Source organism: Symphalangus syndactylus, chromosome 11 (assembly GCF_028878055.3).
Source record: "Symphalangus syndactylus isolate Jambi chromosome 11, NHGRI_mSymSyn1-v2.1_pri, whole genome shotgun sequence".
NCBI classification, from domain to species: Eukaryota; Metazoa; Chordata; class Mammalia; order Primates; family Hylobatidae; genus Symphalangus; species Symphalangus syndactylus.
Genome location: NC_072433.2, coordinates 64915805 through 64938083, shown reverse-complemented (window position 1 = coordinate 64938083; position 22279 = coordinate 64915805). Strand labels below are relative to the sequence as shown.

The 22279-nt window shown below is 42.4% G+C and overlaps 1 protein-coding gene across 16 annotated transcripts in view; it reads right to left on the bottom strand.

Annotated features, from left to right (window-relative positions):
- The window catches only part of PDE8B (phosphodiesterase 8B), a 254887-nt gene that overhangs the window by 17448 nt on the left and 215160 nt on the right, over positions 1 to 22279 (bottom strand). For 15 of the 16 annotated variants that reach the window (XM_055232603.1, XM_055232606.1, XM_055232605.1 and 12 more), the window contains 4 exons: positions 10782 to 10824; positions 6278 to 6355; positions 3618 to 3694; positions 2027 to 2191 (listed from right to left, as the gene is read on the bottom strand). In XM_055232603.1, the coding sequence (XP_055088578.1) occupies positions 2027 to 2191; positions 3618 to 3694; positions 6278 to 6355; positions 10782 to 10824 (363 nt within the window). The remainder of the gene's footprint in view (positions 1 to 2026; positions 2192 to 3617; positions 3695 to 6277; positions 6356 to 10781; positions 10825 to 22279) is intronic. The other variant, XM_055232599.2, reaches the window with a different exon arrangement.

The window sequence follows — 22279 nt, the reverse complement described above, 5'->3', positions numbered from 1 at the left end:
GCAGTGTTAAGAGAGTGGACGAAATTCCAATGCTTGGCCATGTCCTGGCTCTTGAACTAGTCCCCAAGTGTTCCTGAATCTCACTTTCCTTCCCTCCACCTTCGATCTCTGAGTACCTAAATTATCTACATCTTTGCTTGTAAGTCATTTAGAAATGCACACCAACATGGCACATGTATACATATGTAACAAACCTGCACGTTGTGCACATGTACCCTAAAACTTAAAGTATAATAATAATAAAATAAAATAAAATAAAATAAAAATAAATGCTTGTCATTCCCAGACGATGTGTGCTAAGGTTTAAAGTAGTATTAATTAACAAAGGACTCCCCTGAAGTTACATGTTGGATCTTTAGGCCAAAAGCTTAATTTTAAAAATTGAGTAAATACACAAGTACCAACAGCCACAATTGTCCTGCCTCTAAGGTGTGTATGGCAAGAGATTCTTGTTTTTCCTTGCTCTTCTCTCACTCCGCTTCCCCAAAACCATGTAAAATTGAGGTGCAATCACTCACTGGTTCCTCACAGCATCCTCTGGAGAGGAAACCCACGATGGTATGGCAGTGAGGTAGGAGGAGGGACTCAGACATGGGGCCAAATTGAGGACTAGGTAGAACAGGGCAGAAGCACCTCCCCAGAAGCTATGCCCACCAGCATGCCAGTTTACCGTTGCCATGGCAACACCCAGACATTTCCACCCTTTCCATGGCAACAACCCAGAAGTTACCACCCTCATTCTAGAAATATCTGCAAAAATTGCCCCTTCATTTGCATGTAATGAAAAGTGGATACAAAGATGAGTGCAGCACTGCCTCTGAGCTGCTACCAGGGGCACACTGCCCATGGGGTAGCCCCGCCCTGCAAGCAGCAAGCAGTCCCTCTGCCGCTGCAGTGCAACTGCTGCTTCAATAGAAGTTGCTGTTTAACACCACCAGCTTGCCCTTGAATTATTTCCTGGGCGAAGCCAAGAACCCTCCCTGGCTGAGCCCCAGTTTGGGGACTTGCCTGTCCTGCATCAGCAGCAGGGGAGGGAGGGAACATGGCTTGCTCCCAGAGCCAGACCCCTCCCACTGCAGCTCTACGGTGGCCACCTTCTTGCAGAGCCCTTGGCAGTGCTGCTTAGAAGCTGAGGTCTGCACTGCATTAGATGGAGTTAACAGGCCAGCCCAGGGGCAAGAAAGAAACAAGGAGGCCCTCAAGTTCCAGGTGGAGAATGGAGGGGAAAGCCAGTCAACATTCAGCATTTGACGGCAGGGCTGGACAGAAACCTTCAAAGTCAAACTCATACATGACTTCTGGACTTTTTTTCTAAAGAATTCTAGCTTCAGACTCTGATGGGGAACTCAAATAAATAATTTGAATTTTTTTCCTTTTCTTTACTTGCTGATAGATAATTATGAAAGCCAAATAGATCACAGCAAAACACTAGAACAGGATGAGTCGCTAGAAGCCAGCTACTCTTGGTGGTATAAATGGTTCTTTTTGGAATGTGGCAGTGAGAGGTTCCTTCTCCCCTTCCCCTCCCTGAGCCAGAACAGCCCCAGTCTGCTTTTACCTTATAAATGGAACTTCTATACAAACTTTAAAGGATTCTATAGTTAAGATTAAATGCTATAGTCTAACAATAAACCCTTTCATTACATGAGGAGTCTGAGGTCCATGGAAATGAAATCCAATACTATACCAGATCAAGGGAAAGCAGGAATAATCAAGAGCCTGCAAAGCCCCATCTCGCACATTGAGCCCTCCATCAGTTGCCCAATGACTCCCTGCAGTCATAGGAATTCTGAAACACTGTCCCCATGGCTATGGTAGGCCAGCCTCATGGAAAGACAAATGCAAGAGTCACTCAAATACCACTGCACATGTTATACATAAATTCCGATGCAGTTGCTTCTGGTTATGCTAACGTTAGTCTATATAACAGGTACTTCTGCAACCACAGGTAACAGTTTCCACATCAGCTGCACTCTAGAGGCCCCGGACACCTCTCTTGCTTTTCAGGTTTTGCCTCATCACTCACAGTCATCAGGCCTCCAACAAGATCACTGGTGTGGGGATCTTCATCTTTGGTACCCAGTTGAGGGGAGTACAGTTCTGTGGTCCGTAAAATCTCTAGAACTCTGTCCAAGGCTTCCGCTACTGTGACTGGGCTGTTTTCTTGAGCTGCATTGATTATATTTATAACCTAAGGGAGTGAAGAAAGAATACATCTGAGGATAATAGGGTTCTACTTCCCCAAAGTCATATATATGCCCAGAATCCAAAAGAAATCAGTGGGTAACCATCTCTTATTCAAAATGACCAGTGCTTTCACGGCACCGCCCTTCTTCCCGAAGCATGCTTTTCTCCCTGCCGGCTCCTGGTGGATGTTCTCCTACCTCAGTGAGTAGGCTTCCCCAGGCTCCCTTGCGGATTCACCTCCCCTGACCCTCCTCTACAGATTGGAGTTGCTCAGAGATCTGTTCTGGGCCCCTCTCTCACTCTCTCGCTTCCAGAAATGATATTTTGTCTCCACGACTTTGGACACCTATAGCTAGGGACTTTCGATATACCTCCCAGCCCTCAACTTCCTTTGACCTCCAGGCTTGTACATTCAATTCCCTACCTGACATACCTACTGGAATATCTCACAGGTCTAACACTAAACTATGGTCTTGTTCCCCTCTCCCCACAGAAAGCACAGAAACACACACAACAAATAAATCGAAGACAAAAGCTGTTCACCTTCTGTGGTTTCTACACTGCAAAAGAAAGCACTTCTACCTCATGTCACGTTCTATCAAGAAAGCACCTCATGCTCACACCAAAAACCTGGGAGGGCCATGCCTGACATAATACTTTTCCTCATTCCTCTCCCTACCCTGGCAATATAATTCATCGCCAAGTCCTATTGGTCTGCCTCAAAATATTTCTTGATCTATTCATGTCTCTCCACCTCCACAGCTATAATATTCTAGCTCAGCTACTTCTAGAATAGCCCCCTAACTGACTTGTTCTCTTGCCACCTCCAATCCATTATTTGCACAGAAGCTAGGTGTTCTTTTCAACAAACATATCTGGTCACATTACCCACCCCAAACCTGAAACTCTTCAATGGTTTCCAGTGCACATAAACTAAGACATAAACTCCTAACTATGTCCCTGCTGTCCAGAATGAGCTGAGCCCTGTACAACCTACATCCTCCTCCTCTCTCACTTGCTTACCAAGCTCCGGCCACTCCGACTTTCTTTCAGCACCTTAAATGTTCCAGTCCCTCTTTGCCCATCGCAGTGCCTTTTCCCTTGCTGTTCCTGCTACCTGGAGTCTTCTCTTCCTTCTTCTCCTGAGTAACATCTTATGCTTCAAGACTTGCTTCAAACATGACTGAGAGTTTCCCTGACCACCCCTTCTCCTCCAACCTACTCTAATTTTCTCTCACAGAACCCGGTTGTTTTCCTTCACTGCCCTGATTGTGACTTGGGACGAGGTGTTTATTTGTTATGTGTTTATTTGCCTGTTATTTGCTTCTTCCACTAGACTGAGCTCCATGATGTCAGTGCGATGTATTTTCAGAGCACAGCCCTGTGTGAGGGCCCCTGACTGCAGAGTGCAGGCAGCAGCCACCACTCACCTTTGTGATGGGAGCCTCGATGGTCATGGAGTGGATCCTCGCCATGGACGGATAGCGACGATTCTGCAGGCTTGGTGCTGGGGAGAAGGCAAGAAAGCTGTGTCCAGTTCCGGTGGCTCAGTGTGGCTAAGTGCAGCAAAGGAGTCCCATGGACCAGGGCCCACTTCTCACAGGACCACCCTCCCACCTAAAAAGCCATGAATTCACCCATCTCTTCTGCCAAGGCTGATAGCCCAACCGCTACTTGCTTGAGTCTGGAAAGGCGATCTGGCCTGGAACTTTGGAGGCAGGAGGGCTTGGCGAGCCCCAAGTCCACAAGGGGGATTTCAGAGAAGGTTGACGAGGTCCCAAAAAGGCCTCATTCCAACAGCTTAATGACCCCCACAGGGCTCACTTTCCCCCAAGTCACCCAAACCCAACTTTTGCAGTTCCATGACTTTCAGTCCTAAGCTGCTGGCCGTATAACCAGATGACTGTGCAGCCAGCTTGAGAGGGGAGGCAGTTCATGGTTAGGGTCAGGGCGGAGGATTGAGCCCATTCTCAGTCCGAATTAGGGCCAGTCACTCTGCCTGCCCATGCCTTTAGGCTCTTAACTCCCAGAAACCCATGGAAGTTCTAGTTCAAATCTACAGAAGCTTTCATTTTTTAGAAAATCTTTTATTTTTCTGAATAGTTAATGTTCATACTTGGTTTAAGATGCCAAGGGTAGAAGCTTGACTTGAAAAGCACTGTTCTCATCAGATCTTCCTACCACCCCCTCTGAGGCAGGCAGGAGGGGGAGTCCCATTTCATGGATGGGATCACTGAACCCACCCCACATCAGAGCCTGCCTCCTGCTCAGCCACCTCTGGGGTCCCCCCTGCTGCTAGTGCAGCAGCCATTGCAGACCTGCATACTCTTCAGCCTCCACTGTGCCCATACTGCAAAGAAGACAGTCCCCTTCAAGTTCTGCTCCAAAAACAGTGAATCCAGTTCAAATTCCCTCATCCCTTATCCTCTCAGACTAAAATATTCTATCTGTCCACTCAATCCATCTCAAAAATCTCTGGATTCATATTCTCTTTATATTATTGGTTTCTGTCCCTCACATGCCCTGTGAATTATCATCTTGTCTCTAGCATCTTTGGTCCTTGCTATGTCAACCACTTTTTTTTTTTTTTTTTTTTTTTTTTTGAGATGGAGTTTCGCTCTTGTTGCCCAGGCTGGAGGCATGATCTAGCTCACTACAACCTCTGCCTCCCGGATTCAAGCGAATCCCATGCCTCAGCCTCCTGAGTAGCTGGGATTACAGGCATGCGTCACCATGCCCAGCTAATTTTGTATTTTTAGTAGAGAGGAAGTTTCACCATGTTGATCAGGCTGGCCTCGAACTCCTGACCTCAGGTGATCCGCCTGCCTCAGCCTCCCAAAGTGCTGGGATTATAGGCATGAGCCACCGCACTTGGCCTATGTCAGCCACTTTCATACTCAGTCTTCCCACGGTGTACAGAAGGACTGGAAGTTCCCTCCCTTGTCCTTTCTGTTGACTCGCTTAAGTTACCAGCCTCGTCTCTCTTTTCTATCACAGGCACTAACCATCCCCTCCTCACACCCCAGAACCTGTCCTCCTATTTGCCAAATAAAAACCAAGTGAGTGAATGAAATCTACTAGTCTGTTGTCCGCTCTTGAGCTCTGATATCCATAGCATCTAACACTGCTCTGGCCACTTCCTTTCTCAATCCCCTCTTGTTCTTGGTTCATGTGACACTGCACTCTCATGGTCACCCCCAGCTCTTCTGTCCTCTTCACTGGCCCTATTTCCACTGCCCACCCCCTGGCTGAGACTGTGCCTTCAGGCTCAGGCTTAGACCCTCTGTCCTTTCACTACATGCACATCAACACACACCCCTTAGAGATGTTCTTCTGCCCCTGGCTTCACCTGTCACCTCTAGGACTGCCAAGTCCACATCTATAGCCCCAAGTACCGGGGTTGCAGGTTAGCTTCCTAGCCATCTCCATTAAAATAAGATTCATCATCATCTTCCTTAACCCCCAACCTAGCAAAACCTGGAGACGTTTCCATTTCTGTATATATGACTTAAAATTTCCCAGACACCAAGGAATGAAATGTCCGAATCGTCTTTGAGTTTTCCATCTCCCTGCAAATCCAGTTGTTTACTTAGGCCTGGCTGATGGAACTCAAAAAATGTTTTGCTAAATCCTGCTTTGCAGGGCAGAAACATTTTGCTAAATTCTGCCTCACGATTTCTCTGTGACATTTTATTAAGAAGTGAGTGCATATAGCTGGTACACGGAAAACTAGGTTTGTGTTGGGAGTTAGGAAGCCAGGACTGGCTGCTTCTCTGCCTCTAGCACCCAAGAGTGACCTTGTTCAGCTACTAATACTCTGAGTTGCTTGGGTGGTTATGACTCAACATGCTTCAAGCCATCAAGGAACAAGCATGGAGTCCCTCCAAAGAGAGGACAAAGACTACAGCATAAGGTTTTTAAAAATAATTAAAATAATTAAAAACCCTAAAACCTTTGAGCTTATTGAAAAAGAAGTCGGTGTTGTTGAACTCTTACTCTTTGGAGTTTATACGCTGATGAATTTTTTAACATATTCTTCCATCATTTTCTACATTTTAAAAAGGTCAGAGGAATCTGAAAAACGTCTTACCATCACTGCCTCGAGATGATATCGATTTCACATCAATGGACTCTTTCCTCCTGTTCTTATATCTGAATGAATGAGGCTCTAAGGGTTTCAGATTAGAAAGGGAAGGTGATTAGTTTTCCATATATTCACAGAAGAGATTCAAACATGTTTTCTCTTTATTCTCTAAAGAAAACAAGGTTACTTTTTAAGCACTATAAAATAATTTTAAGAAATAGTCAACCACTTTCTTTTCAAATCATGAAAGACAAAAATTATAGTCATATTAGTTAAATGATGGTTTTTTAAGATAATGCCATGTTATATCATAGTAATATAGCTTAGTATCAAGGGTTATTTAGTTCCATGAATGTAATTTTGAAAATAAACATTAGGCCAGGTGCAGGGGCTCACACCTGTAATCCCAGCACTTTGGGAGGCCAAGGCAGGTGGGCAGATCACCTGAGGTCAGGAGTTCGAGACCAGCCTGACCAACATGGAGAAACCCTGTCTCTACTAAAAAAATACATAAAATTAGGCTGGGCACAGTGGCTCATGCCTATAATCCCAGCACTTTGGGAGGCTGAGACGGACAGATCACGAAGTCAGGAGTTCGAGACCAGCCTGACCAACATGGTGAAACCCCATCTCTACTAAAAATACAAAAATTAGCCGGGCATGGTTGAGCATGCCTATAATCCCAGCTACTTGGGAGGCTGAGGCAGGAGACTCGCTTGAATGCAGCAGGCAGAGGTTGCATGCAATGAGCCAAGATCGTGCCACTGCACTCCAGCCTGGGTGACAGAGTGAGACTGTCTCAAAAAAACAAACAAACAAAAAATTAGCCAGGCATGGTGGTGCATGCCTGTAATCCCAGCTACTCGGGAGGCTGAGGCAGGAGAATCGCTTGAACCTGGGAGGCAGAGGTTGCAGTGAGCTGAGATTGTGCCGTTGCACCCCAGCCTGGGCAAAAAGAGTGAAACTCTGTCTCCAAAAAAAAAAAAAGAATTTAAGAAAATAAACATTAAAACTTGAGGGACATTCTCGGGGGAACTATTGAACTAGTAAAGGTGGAACTATTATAAAGTTAATCTGAATACCATAGCTATAGCGCCTTATCTTAAATAATCTAGCTTAAAATATTTATATTATACTATCTCTTTTCCTAATTTTTATCTTCCTTAGTGATTTTCCTATCATGCATAAAAGTTTCAATATATATTTTTAAAATTATAAATAATAGTACTTTAAATCTTTACTTGAAAGACAATATATTCAACTGGATAGGGAAGGCTTTTAAATGGGGATATTTGAGGAAATATAATACTAATGAAACCTATAGAGATTTAAATTAAGAAATTAATTCAGACGAATTTGGGCACCTCTGAGAAGTCAGACCTCTAGATGGTCTTCTAGATTCTCTTTAAGGATGGATTTCATCAAATGATGCATACTGCTGATCACAAGAAAGGAAGAAAACAGTTTTAGATTCCCCCAAAATTTCAATAACTAAACTCTCACCCTTGTCCCTGTTTTCCAGGGTGGTGGGGGCAGGCAAACATTTAAAGAATTTTGGCCTAAGTCTTTGCAGACTTAAATTTAACACTGAAAATGCACGGTCATGTTAATGTAAAAACTAAGAAAAAGCATATGCCACCAGTGAGCGCTGAGATATAAAAAATGACAAGGCAGCAGTGTTGGCTTCAGAAACACACATTTTCAGCGCATTTGCTTCTGTGAGAGTAACTCATAAGCGAGTAGAGAAATTTAACCATAACACAGATTACTCCTCACTAGGCTAAGAGAGGAGGCAGACACGCAAATTTCAGCAGGAAGAATGCGCTTCTCAGATGCCAATAAATGATCATATTCCAAGAATAAAAAAAAAAGATGCAATAACGCTTAAGAATTGCCTAGTGACAGCAGGTGCAGGAAGCCTAGTAGTTAAGGAAACCAGGTCCAGAGCCAAATTGCCAAGATTCAAATTTCTACTGTGCCACTCAGTAGCTATGTAATCTTGGGAATGTTACTTAACTTCTCTGGGTCTCATTATCCTTGTCTATAAAGTGGGGGTAATGATAGCATCTCATTTATAGGCTGTTTTGAGAAATAAATGAGTTAATATATGCATAGCATTTAGAACAGTGTCTGCCACATAGTGAGCATGTAGCATATGGGGGCTATTAATTACATCTGTTCATTTGCATATGTCTTTAGACATGTGATCATGTTACATTGTTCTACTACTTACTGTTTTCACTTTATAATGTCTTAGACACTTTTCTAGACCACCTTCTTTACCATTTACTTTAGTGTCCTAAAAACCTGATTCAACTAAAAAAAATTATTAAATCAAAAATTAAAACTGAATTATTTTTATACAACATTAAGTGAAGGTGGAACTATTATAAGGTTAATCTGAACACCATAGCTATAGCACCTTATCTTAAATAATCTAACTTAAAATATTTATTATAGTATCTCTTTTCCTAATTTTTATCTTCCAAATTCTACCTTGGTAGTTTACCTATCTTTGCATATAAGTTTCTATATATATATTTTTACAATTATCTATAAATAATAGTACTTTAAGTGATATTGTTGGGATCATGGCATTTCTGAAACCCTGAGAAACGAAACTAATACTGCTCACTTGTGAGACACTTGGTTTAGCCTATTCAGGGACTTCATAATCATATACAGTCCTAGCATTTATTTGTTTACCAAGTAATAAGTTAAATCTAAGTTAAAGATTTAAGATTAAATTCAAGATTCAAGAACCAAGAATTCCTCAAAATGTAGTTTCTAAACAAAACTAAAAGTAGAGAGGTTAGCTTCAAGGCTGTGGCCCAGGCTAGCTGGTTGAATTCTAAGTCGTTCATTAGAAATTATTCAAAGATGGATGATGTTTATTCTTCCTGATTTTATCTCAGTTAACATTAAGAGAATTTATAGCAATAGAAGTGATTAGAAGTTTGGAGAAATTATTCTTCAATAAAGGCTAAAGTAAGGCCACATAATTAAAGAATTCATTGGTCATTCTTTCAACAGATGTTTATATGAATTAGAAACTTAAGCCAGAGAAAGGATAAAGGATATTTAAACAGCTGTACTCTGTGGCAAAAAGGAATATGTGCCACCAATTGAAAAAAAAAATAGCTCCACTTACTGAGTGCCTACTTTGTGCCAGGCACTGTGCTATGTACTTTAAATAATTGTCTCATTCAATAATTACAACAATTCTCAAAACTACACAGGGCTATCCCCATTTTACTGATAATAAATTTAAGCATGGAGAGATTTTGTAGGTAGCCCAAGATCAAAAAGAGAATGGTGGAAACTGTACTTCCAAGATGGAATGGTTTCAATTTACCAATATTTGCTGAGTATCTGCAAAGTGTCTATTATGTACAAGGCAATGCTGGGCACTGCAAAGGACACGAAAATGCTTAGAACAATTTGCGGCACCCAGAAGTTCCCAAGTTAGTTAAAATAATACCCCTGCTCAAGTGTTACAAGAAATTAACTAAAATGTATGTGTATGAGTGAGGGAAAGAGAAAATGCACCTGTGTGTGAAGTGTCATTATGTTATCCCAGCCTGTTCATGTCTAGAAAGTTTTCAGAAAGGGGGAAGGAAGGTACCAGTTAAATGCCAGTTACTGCTAAGCATTACACATTTCCTTCTTTAATCCTCGTTAACAATGAGATGGACTTTTGTTAATTCATTTTACAAATGAAAAAATTTGAAGCTTAGAAAGAGCAAATGAAATCTTTCTAAGTATGCTAGATATGATCCACCTCATCAAGAAGAGAGACTAAACACTAGCCTAGGGTCTGACATTACGCATTAGTGGCTGGGAAAGCCACCAACAGGGCAAAGAATGTTGCAATTCTTGCAGGAACAAAAATCTTAAATTCTTGGTAACAGACTGATTTTTTTTTTCCTCTAACGATCAGAGAATTCCAGACCTTTCCACTTGTAGAAGTCATCAGGTCCAGCTCCTTTTTTTATGGAGGAAGCCAAGAACCAAGCAGAGTCTTGCCCAACATATGAAATAAGCGAGTAGAAACTGAAATAGGAACTTGGTGCTTCTGCTTCCCAGGCCAGGACCTAGTGACATTTTCCAACTGTACAGTCACCAATTACTGCAAAGAAAAGGGAGACTGGACATGGTTGAGCAACTACTATATTGTCACCTGTGTCATATTCAACCAGTGTCTCCCCTAGACTTTCGGCCCACCACTCTCTTGGGTTTATTTGTCCTACATGGTATCTAGCCAAGAAAAGAAAAACAAGATGGGGAAGGCATTCAGTATGATAAGGTTGCCATAAAGGAAAATTCAAGGACATTTTAAGGGATTTCTGCTTTTCTTCTGGCTTGCCAACCTTGTGATATGAGCACGTGGATTTTAGCACTCCACATTCTGGGGTAATAGATGTCAACTTAGACTTCTTCAGAGAAATGTATACATTTGAACCCACAACTGCCTCCTAAGTATGTTAGAGTTCAATTGAAGTATTCTCACCTGTCTGAGAATTGTCTCCTGAATCACGATGAATCTTGTGAATCTAAAGTCATTCAAAAGTTTGGTAAAACAAGAGAAAGATTTTAAATATGCCATTTGCTATATTTCTCATCAAACAATTTAGTTAAAAAGCTCTGAAGACTTGAAGAAAGCAAGAAGCTGCACATATAATATGAACAGATGGAAGACATACACCAAGTGGTACTACTCCAAAGGTTCTGTTACTTTCAGACACTTATAGAATGGCTGAGCCTGACAGCAGGAAGGTACCCAAGGCACATACTCTCTAGACAGGACATCTACTTCTCCGGTCAGCTACTGTCTCATTTTGACAGCCTACAGAAATGCAGAAAAATAAAAGATAAAACTAAATTTATTTATAAGGCTAACATAGAACCTGTTTGTTTCAGATATGTTACAAAATTTTTCTGTGCTACAGAAGTGATCTGAATTTAAGCCTAGGAGTTAAAAACATTTCCTACAAAGCTCTTCAAATGCTCAATTATAGACAATTTATAAAATGTTTTCTCGCAATGAGATCTGAACTTTAGACGCAGTTTTGCACCTAGTTCTTTCTCATTATCAATTTTTTTTGTTGTTAATGATTTTGTGCTAATGCTCAATAAATGTCTGTCAATGACAAAATGAAGTCATTAGCACTAGAAATAATAAGTGTACTTTCTTTGGGATCCTGCATTTCTTGTTTTATAACTGACCCCAACACTGTTAGTGGGGCACATTTAGTTCTATTAAACTTATAATCATGCTGCTTCACTGCTAAATCCACCTACTTTCAAATGCTCAGACCATTAAATCTTTGTAGCCACTCAATGAATGGGGTAGGTTAACTTGAAAAATAAGACAGATGAGTGTGTAGGACATCTGCAGAGGCAGATTAATATGGCTTAGCAACATCAACTGTAATAGCCAGAAATCCTATCTGCGGAGGCCAAAGCAACTCCATGTTGGATGCTAATCCACCACGTTGACTTCTGATTAACCCCAGTTCTGGGATGGCCTCCAATATTACTATTTTATCTACTGTTCCTTGTGTAAGAAGAGCATGTACTTACCGTAAATCCTGCCCTTACATCAAAACAACCTTGACCATAAATCCTGCCCTTAGACAAACTCACATAGCATTCTTGCCTTTCTCTACAAGTGTCCTACACATTCCTTTCCTCTGGTATGTAAGTGCTGGGTCTGTGGGTAATGGAACAGGGATCCATTATCTTGTCTTGCCACCATCCAAGGCACAGACATGGCGTCTGTTCATAAGTTCCTATTAGATGTTTCATTCCGAGGAATGGGATTCATCAGCCTCTTTCTTTGGCCTCTCAGCTTCCTCGGACTTTGGGGTAGGTGTGCACAGGCCTGCCTACCCTGACACGTGTGGTAAGCCAGGCCAGGAGCTGAGAGACCAAGAAATGGAGGAAATCTTGTGGTGGGCAGCCACTTCTACGTGGAATGGTGTGGCTCACATTTCAGATGATTGTGGACCACCCTGTGAATGTGGGGATGACCCCAAATGCCAGCAGATTTAGAGTGATGGTGAACTGAGTGCCAACCATCACACTGACCCGGAAGGGCGGCGGGGCAGCCAGTGCGGTAAGATGACCGCCTCGTAGCGGAAGCCAGCCAGCAGCAGACACAAAAGTAAAACAGCCGGCCAGGCACGGTGGCTCACTCCTGAAATCCCAGCACTTTGGGAGGTCAAAGCGGGTGATCACTTCAGATCAGGAGTTCGAGACCAGCCTAGCCAACATGGTGAAACCCCCTCTCTACTAAAAATACAATATTAGCTGGGTGTGGTGGCGGGCGCCTGTAGTCCCAGCTTACTCAGGAGGCTGAGGCAGGAGAATCGCTTGAATTCAGGAGGCAGAGGTTGCAGTGGGCGGAGATTGTGCCACTGCACTCCAGCCTGGGCAACAGAGTGAGACTCCATTTCAAAAAAAAAAAAAGTAAAACAGCTTGATTAGGAATTACAATTAGGAAAAAGGCTTGTTTTTTTTAAGGGCCCTACAGTCAAAAGTAAACTTAGTTAAAACTGAAATTTGGGCTGCATATGTTTACATATGTATTAAGGCCTCTGCACTCTCTGTAAAACTTCTGACCAAATTGTTTCTCCATTTACTTCCGTCTGTTCCTACTTCTTCTTGCCACACGAGGGATCTAAAAAAAGGAATTCCAACAGCCTGGGATCCCTTGGGGAAAACAGACGGCATCAAAGACTCCTCTTTTGGGGAAGAATCTCTTTTTCCTCACGAAACCCAAGGGTAGTAAGCAGACAGATTCTACTCAGGTCTAAAACTGGACTCTTTTGTATTGTGTTACCTCATCTCTGGTTAGTGTGTGGGGAGGCAGGGGGTGGGGTCCAGAGATTACTTTGTACTGTGAGAGTTGCTGACCTTGTATGTAATGGCTAGCAGTCACGGGTAACAGCTGTATTGTTAGAGGTGGCCGACAGCACTTGTTAAAGCAAGTGGTTACTACTATAACGGCTACTCATTTCTTGGCATGTTTGGATAAGAAATGTGTGGTTTAGGCCCTAAAACTTCCATGCTTTCTTGGCCCTGTTCCTTGAAGCCAGTAATATAAGAATATACTGACACCTTGATGACAGTAATACAAGAAACAAGCTAAGTTGAAGAGAAGACATTTTTCCTGGCAATCTTGTTTTCAGATAATGCTGCTTAGGTCTAAGTTCTGTGCCTTTTGAGATGTAAATCTTCTCCACCTTGTTTCATCTGAGTCGTGTCTTTGGGTGGGTTGTGTAAAGGTGGGAGAGAAGCTATTTGAGAACTGGCAAATGAAGAATCTTATAAGTCTATAAGATCTGCTTCTGTTTGTGTGTATGTCTATATATATTTAGTGTGTCGTATATGTGATAGATCATTATCAAAATATATGACAGAGCTCTAATTTGGCTTAAAGAAAAAGTAAGTTCTGGCTGGACACAGTGGCTCACTCCTGTAATCCCAGCACTTTGGGAGGCCGAGGCAGGTGGATCACCTCAGGTCAGGAGTTCAAGACCAGCCTAACCAATATGGTGAAACCCCGTCTCTACCAAAAAATACAAAAATTAGCCAGGCAGGGGGTGTGTGCCTGTAGTCCCAGCTACTCAGGAGGCTGAGACAGAACTGCTTGAACCCAGGAGGCAGAGGTTACAGTGAGCCGAGATCGTGCCACTGTACTCCAGCCTGGGTAACACAGTGAGACTCTGTCTCAAAAAAAAAAAAAAAAAAAAAAAAAAAAGTTCTTATCAGAAATATAGAAACCACCTCAAATGCCTTTTAGTTCACCTAACTTTAGTAATCTTTCAAATAAAACTAGTTTTAAAGTTCTTTTCAGTAATGTGAAATCTTAAAGTCTGTTATGTTAAATTAAGTAATCCTAGGTTTTTCCATGGAAATTAGGGTTACTAAGAGTTAAAGTAGTAGTTAATATATGTAATTAAAACTACTAAATATAAGAGAAACAATTCTATATGAAAGTGAATAAAGAAAGATGTGTTTTGATAAAGAAGTTTATTAAAAACATGAAGATGAGGTTTTTGCATAAAGGAAGAGTAACCACATAGTTTAGAGGCTATTTAAAGGTTGTTTTAAAATGAATGAAAAATGATACAGATAAAACTAGATGGATAGAAAAGGAAAAGATAAAAGGATAGAGAATGAGGAACTTTTGATTGATTCCTGGGCGGCCGCATGGTCCCCTATGGTATGGAGCTGTAGCTGTGCTGTGCTCAGTTACTGAAAGTTAAGAGTTACGAGTAGAATTTAGAGAAAAATCCAACTCCTAAGGAACTGTTCACTGGATACGTAAATAAATGCAAACCAATAAGGAAAAGTGAAATATTCAGTCCCTTGGTTATTCTCTATAAAAGCTAAAGTAAGAGTGCCAGATTGGGCCTTGAGGCTGGACCAAGCTCAAATGTGGGTCCGTCTGAGCTCAGATCATTAGCCTCAAAGCTATCTACAAAGGGGAAAATAATGACAGGGCAACAGAAAGTACCTCTGAGACCTGCGGTTGCCAAGAAGGTAGTCAATGTGGGAGAAGGGCAAAACCAAGTAACTACTGAAACCAGAGGGTACTGTGTGAAGGAATTGTTCCCTTTTGTAGATAGGTATCATCAGCTCCCTGGGTAAAACCTTTAGTTGAATTGTGAGAGTAGCTAATTTGGAGCAGTGTCTTTGGTTTTAAATGCTGCAGAGTGGAAAAACATGTTTGGGTTGATGCAGGATCCCCAGCTCACTACTGAACTATCACAGATGGCTGTATGTGATCCAGACACATGGGAGGTTATTCCTGAGGGAACAGCCAGCCTGCTGGACTGGATAAAAGCCTCTGTAAGATCTGTTTACCCTGAGAATGGGGTCAGCCCCAATGCTACGTGGAGCACCCCAGATGAAGCAGCTGATATGCTTTGTCTATAAGCCATGTGGAACTGGCTTTATGACAGGGATATCCACCCCATCAATATGCCTATTACCCAGGTCATGGTAAATGCTGTGGTTAAGCATGTGTGTGTCTAGTGAGGGGGTGGGGGTGGGGTAGGAGGGACTTTTGCTTGGGCACTTCGTTACTGATGCAAAATTAAAAGTTCAGGAAGCCTCAAATTTGCTGTGTCAACTTCCCCTCATGGGTCTTACAGATGCTAATAAAAACATTAGGCTAATTAACAAGAGCATAGGGAATGGCAAAAAGGAGAGTCAAAGGACTTATCCTAGCGAGGTGAAAATTGTAAAAGTTATTAAAAAAGGTAAATTTTTAAAAATTGAAAGGGGTGAAACTAAGAAAAAAAGAAAGGGAGAGTCATGGAATTTGTCCCAGCAGGGTGGAAATCTTGGTTATTAAGAAATTGAAGGCCTGGCACGGTGGCTCACGCCTGTAATCCCAGCACTTTGAGAGGCCGAGGCAGGTGAATCACGAGGTCAGGAGATCGAGACCATCCTGGCTAGCATGGTGAAACCCCATCTCTACTAAAAACACAAAAAATTAGCCGGGAGCGGTGGCGGGCGCCTGTAGTCCCAGCTACTCTAGAGGCTTAGGGAGGAGAATGGCGTGAATCCGGGAGGCGGAGCTTGCAGTGAGCCGAGATAGCGCCACTGCACTCCAGCCTGGGTGACAGAGGGAGACTCCATCTCAAAAAAAAAAGAAAAGAAATTGAATTGGCTGGGCACGGTCGCTCACGTCTATAATCCCAGCACTTTGGGAGGCGGAGGCAGGTGGATCATGAGGTCAGGAGATTGAGACCATCCTGGCTAACACAGTGAAACCCTGTCTCTACTAAAAATACAAAAATTAGCCGGGCATGGTGGCAGGTGCCTGTAGTCCCAGCTACTTGGGAGGCTGAGGCAGGAGAATGGCGTCAACCCAGGAGGCAGAACTTGCAGTGAGCCGAGATCGTGCCACCGCACTCCAGCCTGGGCGACAGAGTGAGACTCTGTCTCAAAAAAAAAAAAAAAAAAAAAAAAAAAAAAAAAGAAATGGAATGGAATTAATTGGAAATTGATAGAGTTCAAACAAAGTTCTTAATACAACACTACCACAAGCTGGATGGACCATAGTGAGCCCCTGCTTTTCCCCCAACATTACAGGAACCCAAACCAGTTTTCTGTATTTACCTTAGATTGGACAATATTTTTTTGAAAAATCAAAAGGTAAAGATTAAAATGAGAAAGGTGATCAACAATTGCCTGGGGCAATGTTGAGGTAATTAATCAAGACACATTGACCAAAGTGCCCAGGTCCCTTGGCTCAATCCCCTGCTGCAAACCCAAAGCCTTTTTGACAAGAGGGTAAAATGGTCTGGGGGTGAAAAAGAGAAGTTCCTGGAACCAGAACATAAAAATGTAAGGGTTGATAGAATTATGAAAGTTGAAGTGTTTAAATAGGCTTTATGTGAAACAGTTATATCTCTTTTCCCTAAATGTTTTATGAAAATGGATATTATATCTGACTGCTGAAACATTTTTCCTACCTAGTACTACAGAAGAGAAGGCATGCAAATCTGCCCTTTGAGCAATATTAATTGGACATGCTAAATGGGAATAAGACTGCCTGAGCCCACAGAATGTAGCATGCCAGAGTGCTTGTAGGGATAAATTCTTCACTCGACAGCCCTTAGTGAATCATTTACTAGGGCGTATGGGGGTAATGTCAGAGAAACACTCTGACGGGGATCACAGTGCCCAAAAAGAGTCCCATGATAAGATGGAAATGGTTTATATAGGATCTTGCTACCGGAAGAGTGCAAGGAGGAGACACTCACGAGCAGAGAGCCTCTTTTTTCCCTAGGACTGACTGAAACTGTGTGAGGAGCTGCTGGATTCTACAGTGCCCGACAAACAGCTCCCTTACCTGACTGACAAAGAACTGCTTGGTTTGTGGATGGCTGTTCCATGATGAACGGGCAACATCCTGTTTGGAAGACTGCTACTCTGATTGTAAAGGATACTTTTGTGAGCAAAATTTACTTCTTCCCTGTACCTGAGTTCTCCAGAATTTGGAAACTTTTCATGAGTGTTCTTATTTTATGGCAATGTAGTTGGTTGCATAAATTCAGTAAGAATCTGTTTTGTTTTGTAACAGGACACAATTGGAAACACTGGTTATTTCACCAAGGCTTTGACTAGAATCACGTATTTTCAGATATAACCAGACTGCTTTGAGGAATTGACACTGACTTTATAGAGCCGATAAAAAGTCCTTTGGAAAGACTAACTTGGTACGTTGTCTAAATGGTTCCTTACAAGGTTCCTGGCCTCTAGTAAGTAAAGAATATCACTTTCTGACAGGCCCAGGAACCAAGATATTTTGGGAACTAAAGAAGAGAGGAATTTGTACAGGTATAGTACCTATGTATAGTCTAATGGGGAATCCTTAGTCTCAAGGCTTTTAAAATGTCATATCCAAAATTCCTTATAAAGTTCCAGCAAAGCCAACTGAAAAGAAGCTTATGTGACCAATAACTATTCTTGCTACACTTTAAGCAAATAATTAGGCCAAGTATAGTGAGACTAAAATTTATTTTGCAACTAAAGCAAATAAATTGGTCCTATAATTTTTTTTATTTTTTATTTTTCATTATTCCTGAAATACCAAGGTACTATAATTTATCCTTGGTAGAAATGGGGAAACTGGAGAGAGAAAAACTTAGATTCTAGTCTTAACCACTCTTTTTCTTTTTTTGAGACAGTCTCACTCTGTCGTCCAGGCTGGAGTGCAGTGGGTGCAAACTTGGCTCACTGCAACTTCTGCCTCCCAGGTCCAAACTATTCTCAGGCCTCAGCCACCTGAGTAGCTGGGATTACAGGCATGTGCCACCACACCCAGCTAATTTTTGTATTTTTAGTAGAGACAGGGTTTTCCCATGTTGGCCAAGCTAGTCTCCAACTCCTGAGCTGAAGCAATCTGCCTTCTTCAGCCTCCCAAAGTGCTGGGATTACAGGCGTGAGCCACTGTACCTGGACCTGAAATACTGTTCTTGAGTTTTTATTATTTGCCTACTATTTGGGCGAAACCTGAATTATTTCCTGATTTCCTGGCTACAACAAGTCTCTAAAGAAGAACCAAGTTTTAATTTTCTTCATGATGCTTTTAGTTGGCTAATAGGCTTTTTTTTGTTGTTGTTCTGCATACAAATTCTCTTTCAATTGTCATTATATTTCTACTATTCAAATTATTAATGTTTTTGTTTTTGTTTTTTTTTTTTTGTTTTTTTTTTTTTGTTTTTTTTTTTTTTGTTTTTTGAGACGGAGTCTTGCTCTGTCACCCAGGCTGGAGTGCAGTGGCGCAATCTCGGCTCACTGCAAGCTCCGCCTCCCGGGTTCACGCCATTCTCCTGCCTCAGCCTCTCCGAGTAGCTGGGACTACAGGCGCCCGCCACCACGCCCGGCTAATTTTTTTGTATTTTTAGTAGAGACGGGGTTTCACCGTGGTCTCGATCTCCTGACCTCGTGATCCACCCACCTCAGCCTCCCAAAGTGCTGGGATTACAGGCGTGAGCCACCGCGCCCGGCTCAAATTATTAATGTTAAGTATCTCTCATTGTCTTACTTCTTCTGAGTAAACTGAAGTCATGGTATTCCTAAGACTAGAGATGACCCAACAGCCTATGAACCTCCCTCATTGGGAATCCCACTGGGCCTGAGCTGTTTTCCATTGCCAATGTACTGCTACTAAAGCTATAGCCACCCTCCCTACAGGCTAAGAGACCATCACAGAAGAAGAGTGCATGAGATTTTAAGAGCTGGCTTTGGGAGGCTGGAGTGTGGAGGCCAAAGCAACTCCATCTTGGATGCTAATCTGCCATGTTGTCTTCTGATTAACCTCAGTTCTGAGAAGGCCTCAAAGATTCCCAAATTATCTATTGTTCCTTGGGTAAAAGTACATACATACTGTAAATACTGCCATTAGGTCAAACAATCTTGATGTTATCATACTTCAATTGTCCTACACTTCCCTCTGAATCACCCTTTCTGTATGGCATATAAGCCCTGGGTCTGGGGGTAATGGTGCAGGGATCTACAATCTTGTCTCACTGCTGCTAGAGACACAGACAGGGCTTCTGTTCTTAAGTTCTTATTAATGTTCCTTTCTGAGAACTAGAGTTTTCAGTCTCTTTCTTTGGCCTCTCAGCTTCCTCAGACTTTGGGGGGTAGGTCTGCATAGGCCTGTCCATTGCAGAACACCCTGTATGACAGATACAGGTAAAAGGTTTCAGCTTGACTGAACCACTGAAAAATCATCACATAAAACTGAAGTGTGAAAATAGGATTTTCTACCAACTCTTCTGCTCAGTCCATTCCACGTAATTACAGAAACAATTATATGACCAACCTGTGTGATATCCTGGTCAAAATGTGACTAAGGGCTGTGACTCATTTATCCCATAATTATGGGACATTTTAATTTCTTCTGTGAAGAACTGTTTCATGTTTTCCTTCAGGGATAAAGACCATTTGCTATACAGCTACTTACTGAGCTTAGTGTGAATTTTTTATATGATAACAAATGAATAAAACTTTTGCCTTGCAAATTGTTCTTTCAAATAGCTTTAACACAAAAACAAGTGATTTTTAAGTGCTTAGCTTTTCTTTCTGAATCAAAACGCATCTCTCCTTTAGAAGCTGTGTCGCATGGCTCCCTATGTTATTTAAAAACAAAACACAACAAAAAAGCCTTTCTCGCGTATCATCTGCCCCTTGCGCCAGCTGATTGGCTCGTGGAGCTCCTGTGATGTCAACATGGGTTTTGTGTTCTGTCTAGAGTGGAACCAGATAAAGCCCAAGGCCAGTAGGTGCACATGCCCATCCTGCTTTGGGGATGGAAACATACCCCAGCCACTAGGTACAGGGAGAAGCAGGGATGACAGGCACCAATTCCATCTGCTGAGGTGGCTCTGGCCTGTTCTTCTCCAAGTGTAATTTGGCACTTTGAGCTGAACACACCCCCAAACTGGCTCACCTGCCTTTGCTGGGCTCTCTGCATGCCTATGGCTAGCAACCCAGCATGGAGATAACTCCTTGCTCTATAAGCAGAGACTCTTCCTGGCTGCAGCAGCATCTGCCGTCAGGAACCCTATTTTGGGACCAACTTGATGCTCTGTGCCGACAGCAATGCCAGCAGACCTTTCCCTGTCACACCCCAGCAGTGCTGGGTTTTCACTGAAGCTGACTCTGATTATCCATGTACCTCTTCCAGATACCCCACTGTACAACTAATGATTCACTTGGATGACAAAATTCTCCTAGAATCAGAATTTTCTTGTGGACCCTACACTTACCAGTCATTTCAGTAGAAATTATTCTAAAATTATTTCCTTAATACTCAGTTGAGCTCCTTGGGAGAATAGATACGGAATGAGTGGGTCTGTGGTTTGGCATTCTCTCTGGTAGGCAGCCAGGGGGATGAACTTTGCTCCACAGCCATCTCTTACGTGTTTCCCACATGCTGGCAGCATGACCTCTGCAGTCTAATCATGATGGCACTCTTGCACAAAGGGAGGTATCCTCCTTGCTTGGAACAGGCAGGGAAGCTGAGGTTTAAGAGGTTAAGAAACTTGCCCAAGCCACACAGGTAGTATGCAGAGCCAATTTCAAATGTGTCCCTCTGGCTCTAAAACCATTTGCTCTGTCAAACTGCTCTTTATAGTGAAGCCCCAGAAGGGACGTGCCAGGCCAGGGCTTGTTAAACTGGGGTCAAGGAAACACCCCCTGCGGGACATCTCTCTGAAACACAGTTTTCCTTGAAATTTGGGGGGAAGTGTGAGTATCTCTTATCAAAAGGTTTTGTCATGTGCAAGCTAACTCAAAGCAAAGGGACGGGGATTCAATGGCATCAATGCCCCATGCCAGTCAGTCTCTCTGTAGTGTGGTGTGTGTTTCTCCTCTTGTAAAAGCATAAAATGTAGAATATTCTCATGTGCAGCAGTGACTAGGAAGTTTGATTTTGTGTGTTACTGGGGAGGGAAACTGAAGGCTTTAGTGCTTAGTTTGTGCAATGTGAATACTGCTGTCCTTGGCCTGTGAAGCTCTTTGCCAGAGCTCAAAGCTGGGATTCCTCAGCAAGTCCTTGGAGGCTTACAGCTTGTTTCAGGGAGAAAAATAATTTCAAACGCTTAATTGCTTAAAAATATTATAAGTTGCCACAAATTTTGCTGTCCTTGTGCTAAATCCTTTGTTTACAAACATCTGATTTTGCTTGGTTCTAAAAAGCACTATGAATTCTGAGTTATGTATTTGTGTGTATGTGTGCATGATTTCAGGGTCATTTGTCTCTTAAATAATCATTTAAAAATCCTATTTATCTACACACCCACCAGAATGTCTAAAATTAAAAAGAAGTTTTGTCAAGGCTATGGAACAACTGGAACTCTCATACATAGTTGGAGGGAGTATAAAATTGTACAACCACTTTGGAAAAAAGGCCTGCCAGTTTCTTTTAAAATTAGCCATCCACCTACTACACAGCCCAACAGCCCCACTCCTGAGTGTTTACTCAAGGCAAACAGAAGCATATATTCACAAGAAAACTTGTCCAAGAATGTTCAAAGCAGCCAAAAGCTGGAAACAGCCCTGGAGTCCATCAGCAGAAGTAGATTCTCCACACTGCGATAGACTGATGCAAAGGAATATTCAGTAATAAAAAGGAAAAAAAAATGATACATACAGTGAAGATGAACCTCAAAAACATTATGAATGAGAGAAGCCAACCACAACAGTATACACTCAAACTCTAATCTATGTTTAAGTAATTCAGAAAAGTGGTCACCTCTGGGGGCGAGCAGGATGGGTGGGCAGAGATAGACTGTGAAGGGGCATGAGGGGACTTTTGGGACAGCGAGGTTTAATATCATGATGGGGATGAGGTTCCAGTATTATATGCTTTGTCAAAACTCAAGGAAGGGATTGCTGACAAGAGGGCCAAATAGGAACAGCTCTGGTCTGCAGCTTCCAGCGAGATCGCCACAGAAGGCGGGTGAATTCTGTATT